Below are 8,257 nucleotides of genomic sequence, written 5' to 3'. Positions count from 1 at the left end.
TTTCAACCTTGACAGGATTGAAGAAGTTATGTCTAAGCGTGATGGGAATAAGAGTCTAGGGCCTGATGGATTTAATTTCTCTTTCTTTAAAAGGTTATATAATATTATGATATTATATGTGGACATAATGTTTAATGAATTTCATCGATTTTCATCTCTCCCTCATAGCTTCTCCTCGTATTTTGTGAATCTTGTTCCCAAAGTTAAGAATCCTGCTTCCTTAGGTGATTTTAGACCCGTCTCCTTGGTAGGTTCCCTCTATAAGTTGGTCGCCGAAGTTCTGGCTTAGAGGTTGGGAGCGGTTATGGTTAAGTTGATTAGTCCTAACCAATATGCCTTCTTCAAAGGTAGAATATTGGTTGATGGTATTGTAGTTGTTAATGGGGTGATTAATCTGGAAAAGAGATCTAAGAAGGAATGTTTCATTTTTAAAGTAGTTTTTGAGAAAGCGTACAAATCAGTAAGTTGGAGCTTTCAGGATTATATGCTTATGATATTTGGTTTTAGTTTTAAGTGGATATCTTGGATTAGAGTTTGTTTCTTCTTTGGTAATCTTGCGGTTCTGGTTAATGGTTCCCTAACTCCTGAAATCAAGATTCAAAGAGGGTTGAAAGAAGGAGCCCCCCTTGATCCCTTCCCTTTTCTCCTTGTGGGTGAAGATCTAAGTGGATAAATTTAGCGAGCTACAAATCTCACTCTCCTATCTGGTTCTAAGAAGGACGGTCCTTTGATTTGGTTTGATAAGGCTCTTTCTAAGAAGGTTGGATCAGGTTGTTCGACCTCCTTTTGGAAAGATCCTTGGCTTGGTAGCACTCCCATTATTAAATTTCCTAGACTTTTCCTCATCTCTAAAATTCAAGACTAAAATGTGTCATAGGTTTGTAGATTAGATCAGGGATGTTTAATTTGGGATCCTATATGGAGATGTTCTTATTTGTGTGTGCAAGAAGAACCTCTTGTTATTGAGTTTGTCTTTTATCTTCAAGAGGCTTGTCTCTCTACAAAGCTTTATTTGTGGAGGTGGAGCCATTCTAGAGTTTGCCCATTCTCTATGGCCTTCGCTTATCAAACCCTTGTTGAGAGTAGTTCTACACCAATTTAGAGTGTCCAGTTTATGCTTCTAAATCTTTTTGTTGTTTGGGATAGTTGGGTCTCCAATATGGTACAAGTCTTCTCTTTACAACTTTTGCGAGATAGATTTCCTTCTAAAGAAAATCTATTTAAGCATAATGTTATTAGTGATCTTACCGGGACTCTATGTATTTTTTTTGTGGGGATCATATAGAGTATGTATCTCATTTGTTTGTGACACGTAGTCTGGTATAGGATTTTCGGGTGGTAATTAGGTGTGCATTTTGGGGTAGCTTTATTCTAATTTGTCACGTTGTATTGTGGACTATTTAGTTGGCTCGTAATGATAAGTTATTCACCAATCTATCATCTAATGTGAAACATTTGAAGGATAATGTATTTTTTGACGTGGGGTTAGCTTCACCATAAGTTTCAGTTGACTTCAAAATTTTATCATGTGTCTTATCTAATAATGGATCGACATTCTCGACTTGGCTCGATATTCTCGACTTGGCTCCTTGGTTTATGTGGCTGATGTTGCTTTCTTTGTCTCTCGTTATCTTCTTGGTGGATCCTTGATTTGAGATTTAGCTTGGTGCATTTTGGAACGTGGTTTTTCTACGCTAGTTTTTTTCTTTATTTTGTTTTTGTTATTTGTTATCCTTTGACATTACTTTTTTTGTTTGACACTTCTTATGTCTACGTTATTATTATTATTTTTTTAGCTTTAGCCTTTTTAATATATTATTTTACCACTTAAAAAAGTATGTTGTGTAAGGTAGAGTATGATTCCAGGATTCATTTACTACTAAAAAGGTATTTATAAATATATCCGGTCAAAAAAGTTACAATAATTTTTACACTTTTACAATTGAAAGATTCAACTCTTCACTTTTGTATAAGTATAAAAAGTGAGAATAAAATAGCAATCATTGTATACTTTGAATTCAAAGATAGCAAAACTAATCTGAAGCTTCGACATGCATGTAGAATGTTCCATTAGCTTTCATCATTGTTTTTGCACAATGTTTTGGTTCTTCTTTTCTTGTCTTTTCTCCAATCTCCAAATAGAACACCAACATATTATTGAACAACGTTTCATCAATAGTCTCTCCAACAAGTTTCCGATCAATCTGAATACCAAAAAAAAAAAGAGAATAAAAAATTCAATACATGGAAAATCAAATAAATAAATAGATTCTAAATAATATAAAAATGTAAAACAAAAGAGAATACCATTGCTAATATTGTATCCATTACTTGTCTATTCAATTTATCATAAACCTGAGATAAATAAAATGTAGTAAACTCAGTTAAAAAATCTAAAGAAAAATAAGTAGAGTAAAAAAAATATTTAATAAAACATTCATGACAAACCAAGTCATAGAAGGATAAGAAGCTAGTTTCTTGAAGAGAGTTCTTTGGGAGATAGTAAGTTTCAAGATACAGAAAAAACTTTGAGAGGCGATTGGTCATAGTTTTATGATTTGACCATCTTTTCAGCAATTCTCTTAACAAGAGTTCATCTTTCTTTCCTTGCAAAGATGGCAAAACCTAGTGATAACAAAATCATATAAGTTCTATGAGCTACAAACATTGGATATTATATATATGATGAATTTTTTTAAGAGTAATAATACTCACAGTTGATCTGATGTAGTCATAAATCACTTCTTTGTACTTATCATACACTTGTTTGGAACAATCACGTGTACAAATATTGTAGATGTTTCTGCATTAGGATATAAAAAAATATGGAATCAAAAGAACTAAACCTAAAACAAAAACAAGCAAAAAGGAATTGAAACGTACGTGTATATCATTATGTTATCCTCAGAACTGAGGTGAGTATCAGGTAAGCCTTCTAGATTGTTCAGGAGCTTCTTGATGCGTTTCTGCACATAATTCCACCCTTCTTCAAAGTCGATTCTCGGTTCAAAGCTTGACATGTTTGTGAATTTGAAGAAAAATACCTAAATCTGCACTCAAATGAATACATGTCGATACTGATAAATAAGATAGATATTGATTGAAAGAAATTCACAATAACATAGAATTGAGAATCAGAGATGTCTTGGAGAATTTGTAGAAAGAGAAGGCACATACATGCAAGACTAGGTGAAAGCTATACCTATTTTTGCTCTCGTTAGGGTTTTATAGGAGAATATATCTATCTATTTTACAACTGAATCCCAACAACTTAGCATATAAACCAGGGTGTGGGCCACTTGAAAAGATATAAAACTATCAAATCTATCTATCTATATATAAAACCTAATCAAGTATTATCTTATTTCAAATATTTTTATAGGAAATAGTTAGAAATAATTTTGACAAAATTTTAAAATCTATCGTTACAAAAAAAGAAAAATTAAATACGTATTTTTATTTATGAATAACCCAATTTAAAAGAATTTTATTGGATAATCGTGAGTTCAATTATGTATTCAATGAACGTTTATGGAAATTGTTTTTAAATCGTTTTGTTTAAGTCAATTTTGATTATCTTGTATTTGACTTACATTAGAAGTAATCAAACCTTAGTGATATCTTTTGAACTCTCTTCGTGTTGTGTTTTGCTTCCGTGTTTTTTAAAATCTTTGATTTCGTTTATGGGACCTAAAATATTTTTAAAATTGTCTTTTAGAATATGTCTGTTCAACACCCTTTCTAGACCTCTGTGTCTATATTTTCACCTAACAATTGGTATCAGAGCAGCGCTTTTGATCAAAGTCTTGTGACTCTAAAATTTGAGGATATGATTCCTTCGATTCTAGATGAGTTTTTCTATCCGTTTGGGAGCTTATGCAATTCAATAAATTCCAACTATGTTACATTTATTTACTAATGTCTGATCATTCATTGCATGCATTACATAGATTATCATAACGTAAAAGCTTACTAGTGTATTCTTCAAACATTAATTGTATTTAAGATATTCTCTAAGTTTAGTTTGATTCATCTAGGATTGAACTGACAATATTTTGAGGTACGTGCAGCGTAACCAGAAACCTGAACTATGTCTTAAAGTTTGTTCTTGATTAATCCTACTTAAATATTCATGCATTCATATGACAAAGTGCTTGGAGTTTTTGAGAGATAAAATAAAAAACAAAAGGCATCTTCTAAGTGACCTATTCTTTCAAGGTCAACGAAAAAAGAAAATGAAGACAGTTCACGACATTGACATTGCTCTCTAAAGTTTCAATGACTACAAAAGACTCAAGAGTAAAATTGTGTTCCTTAAAGTTCTAATAATCATCAAAGAGTTGAATCAGCTATTCGGGATTGACAAGATGTATTAATAAATGATAATTGGAACATCCTTCGCACAAGTTCATCTGAAGTCTTGTCAAGGAGAGTCTGATAGTATTCTTCCTACGTGCAAAAGGAGTCGTATCCAATTAGTGTATGATTGATCATATTTTTGCTTATGATATTCTTGTTGTTGATTACTAACCATTTTTGTATGCAGCAAGTTAAGCCCATATCTTCTAAATTTGTATGATCGTTCAACCCTTCTTTTAGTTCTTTTTTAGTATGCATGGTTGTAATAATTTATGTGTTATCTGTTTGAAATGTGTATGTGATATGTTTGTGCATCTCATGTTTCAATCATTCAATCATTCCATGCATCAATTTAATTTTATTTCGTTCGTTCATTGTATTTACATGTGCATCATTCATCCATTCATGCGTCACCATTTATTTCTAGCATTAAAAACTATTTTGGCATTTGCATCAAAGTTATTTATCATTAACATTGTAAGGCCCTATTTTTCATATAGGATACTTTACCATATTCTACTGATTAATTATGTCTATTCGTAGATTTATTTATTTGTTGGAATGTTTGTGGGGGTGTGAGTCCTTAAGTTAAGGGCATCTTAAAATAGTAACAGATATATAGAATAATTTAGAATTATTTTATTAAGTAAAATAATAGTTTTGTTATATTATTTAGTAAAAATAAGAAAAATGGAGTGACTGGGCCAAATATGAAAATCTAGAAAAATCAATGGGAGGAAGGAGAAGAAGTATTTTAAGTTGGGCCAAGTTCATAATTTTGAGAAGTTTAATCCTAAGTATAAGTTTAGAGATAAACCTAGGTTTAGGGGTAATTTTTACCATACGTAGAATTTGGAAACAAAAGAGGAGGAGACAAAGTTGACTAGAGGTAGAAGGAGAAAAATTCAAGGGATAATTTCATTGCTTGCTAGGGAAATTAAGGTAAGGGGGATATGTACTTCTCTAATGGGTGTTAAGCATGGGGGATAGGTGGATGGACCGTTAACCTCCTTAGGATTGAGTGTTTTGATTCATAATTCTAAATTGTGACGCTATGATAGTTGTTATATGATGATTGTCGTGTTTTCTCATGAAACAATGTCTGAATTGTGACGCTATCCAGTCTTTGGAGGATTTGGTGAGGGATTGTATGCTAGAATAAGGAGGTGCTTGGGATAACTATTTGTCGTTGATTGAGTTTACCTACAAAAAAGTTTTCATTCAAGTATCAGAATGGCATCATACGAGGCGTTGTATGGTTAGAGGTGTTGAACTCCTTTGTGTTGGTATGAATCATGCGAGAGTGCTGTGGTTAGACCTGAGATTGTTCAACAAACAGATGAGAAGTTCAAGATGATCCAGGAGAAAATGAAAGAATTGTAGAGTCGCCATAAAAGTTACCATGACAAGAGGAGAAAATCACTTGAGTTCCGGGAGGGAGATCATGTGTTTTTGAGGGTTACACCGGTAACTGGTCTTGGTCAGGATTTGAATTCTCGAAAGCTTGCATTGCATTTTGTTTGATCCATACCAGATCTTGGGAAGGATATGAGATGTGGCCTATCATTTTTCTTTGCCGCCGCCACTTGCTAATCTTCATCATGCGTTTCGTGTGTCTTAGTTGAGGAGATACATTCCGGATCCATCCTATGTGATCCAAGTGGATGAAGGAGAATAGCGATCCAAAACGCAACGGAATTTAAAAATTTCTCCTTTAGTGATCCTTACGAATGGGCATGATCAGTGATAGAATCGTTACCTCTTGTGGCGATTGTAACCTTTGATGTAGATCTACGGAGCGATCACGAACATTGAATTATGATAACGCCTCTACTCAGTCCACACGAACGGATTCCTTCGATCTCAGTGCTAGCTGCTACGAATGAAGGCTTTGAGTGAGAGAGAGAGAGAAATGAAATTTCAACTGCACAAATGCTTATACACAAGGGTTCTATTTATAGAACCACTTGTGTGGGCTGCAAGTTAAAAAGCCCACTCAAGTGTATGTGGCCCATATCTTATAATATGCCAAAATTACTTAAGTGCGTGGTACCTTACCATATTTCGTATTCTGCTTAAGTACACCGTACCTTACGATGTTCTACAATTCACTTAAGGACACCGTACATTACGATATTCCTTAGTTACTCTATCTCTCATCAATCCGTCCTTTTGTGTGTGACCCTGTAGGTTTTTGCGACATTGGTAATTATATTAAATCATGTATTTAACATAATAAACAGTTAGCGGTATCTAGCAACACATCACTGCTACCCAAGACACGAAAGTGTCATGTGATCTGACAAATCCTTTTGTGATAATACTTATGTGTACAATTACCCTTTTGCCCTTATGTCTATATTGAACACAAGGCATATACTGTGTCATCCTTGTCCAGTTCAATATTGGGCCCATAGACATTTATCTTGTTACGCAGGATGGGAAAATTCCATCTAGGTCACTCATGTCCCTTAGCATGCTTCTTGGAGTACCCATCAATTATCTTTATGGTCATTTAGTTACGGACAACGTTTGATCAGCAATAAGGCACTCGACTCTACATCTAGGGTCCATAGTGGTTTCAGGTCGAAGGGTGGTATACACCATTATCACCATGAGAATAACTTATGACACTTTGCATAACATTCTATATAATATTCTCATAGCGGGTCAATCCAGTATAAATATTAATCTTAATATTCATACCTATGTTTAAGACTTGATAACTCCTTATCCATGATCCATGAGATATGATCATCAGTCTATATACATAATAGTCTTAATGCTTTAATTTTATCCCACTTCACAATAAAGCTCGACTATGGATACTTTAAGAATAATGTCCTTATGTTTAATGTGATCTCATGATTAAGTCATACTTGATACATTAAACGGACTATCTATTCTAGGGACTTTATTAGACAAACATAATAAAGAAAAATCATTTTATTATTAATAAATAATTAGATACAAGTACCAAAAGTATTGGCCTCTAGGACTTACACCAACAGTGGATGATGTGCAGATGAGAGATAACCTGACTATGGAGGAATCACCCATACAAATAGAGGATCGAGAGGTGAAGAAGTTGCGGGGTAAAGATATTGCCTTGGTAAAGACAATTTAGGGAGGACCAATTTGTGGGAGCATGACTTAGGAGTGTGAGGAGCATATGAAAGAGTCGTATCGTACTCTGTTTTCCTTGGGAAATTTTTAAGGATGAATATTTCTTAAGTGCATGAGAGTTGTAGCGCCTCGTTTTTCATATAGGATATTTTACCGTATTCTACTGATTAATTATGTCTATTCATTGATTTATTTATTTGTTGGAATGTTTGTGGCTGTGTGAGTCCTTAAGTTAAGGGTATGGTAAAATAGGAATAGGTGTATAGAATAATTTAGAATTATTCTTATTAAGTAAAATAATAGTTTTATTATATCATTTAGTAAAAATAAGAAAAATGAAGTGATTGGGCCAAACATGAGAATCTAGGAAAATTAGTGGGAGAAAGGAATAAGAAGTATTTTAAGTCGGACCAAGTTCATAATTTTGAGAAGTTTAACTCTAAGTATAAGTTTATGAGATAAACCTAGGTTTAGGGGTAATTTTTACCATACGTAGAAATTGGAAACAAAAGAGGAGGAGGCAAAGTTAGCTAGAGGTAGAAAGAGAAGAATTTAAGGGATAATTTAATTTCTTGCTAAGGAAATCAAGGTAAGGGGAGATGTACTTCTCTAATTGGTGTTAAAGTATGAAGGGTAGATGGAGGAACCCTTAACCTCCTTAGGGTTGATTGTTTTGATTTATAATTATGAATTGTGACGCTATGATAGTTGTTATATGATGACTGTCATATTTTCTCATGAATCAGTGTTTGAATGATGATTTGTGGTGTTC

General features: G+C 33.5%; 1 protein-coding gene across 1 annotated transcript; it reads right to left on the bottom strand.

The window, feature by feature from the left end:
• Positions 1-2,033: 2,033 nt before the first annotated feature.
• Positions 2,034-3,049, bottom strand: LOC127136013 (cullin-1). The gene is made up of 5 exons (XM_051062621.1): positions 2,884-3,049; positions 2,716-2,803; positions 2,449-2,625; positions 2,308-2,355; positions 2,034-2,204 (listed from the first exon to the last, which is right to left on the bottom strand). Exons 1-5 carry the CDS (start codon positions 3,018-3,020, stop codon positions 2,034-2,036), a joined length of 621 nt encoding a protein of 206 aa, XP_050918578.1. The 5' UTR covers positions 3,021-3,049.
• Positions 3,050-8,257: the final 5,208 nt, after the last annotated feature.

This window comes from Lathyrus oleraceus, chromosome 4 (assembly GCF_024323335.1).
Source record: "Lathyrus oleraceus cultivar Zhongwan6 chromosome 4, CAAS_Psat_ZW6_1.0, whole genome shotgun sequence".
Classification (NCBI taxonomy): Eukaryota; Viridiplantae; Streptophyta; class Magnoliopsida; order Fabales; family Fabaceae; genus Lathyrus; species Lathyrus oleraceus.
This window is presented reverse-complemented; position numbering and strand designations above follow the sequence as displayed.

What these genes read in the sequence shown, in the direction of transcription:
- LOC127136013 (XM_051062621.1), bottom strand. Translation starts at nt 3,020, where the DNA reads ATGTCAAGCTTTGAACCGAGAATCGACTTTGAAGAAGGGTGGAATTAT. An exon ending in GATAACATAATGATATACAC is followed by an intron (nt 2,804 to 2,883) that starts GTACGTTTCAAT and finishes ATCCTAATGCAG; the next exon opens with AAACATCTACAATATTTGTA. An exon ending in TGGATACAATATTAGCAATG is followed by an intron (nt 2,205 to 2,307) that starts GTATTCTCTTTT and finishes TTTGGTATTCAG; the next exon opens with ATTGATCGGAAACTTGTTGG.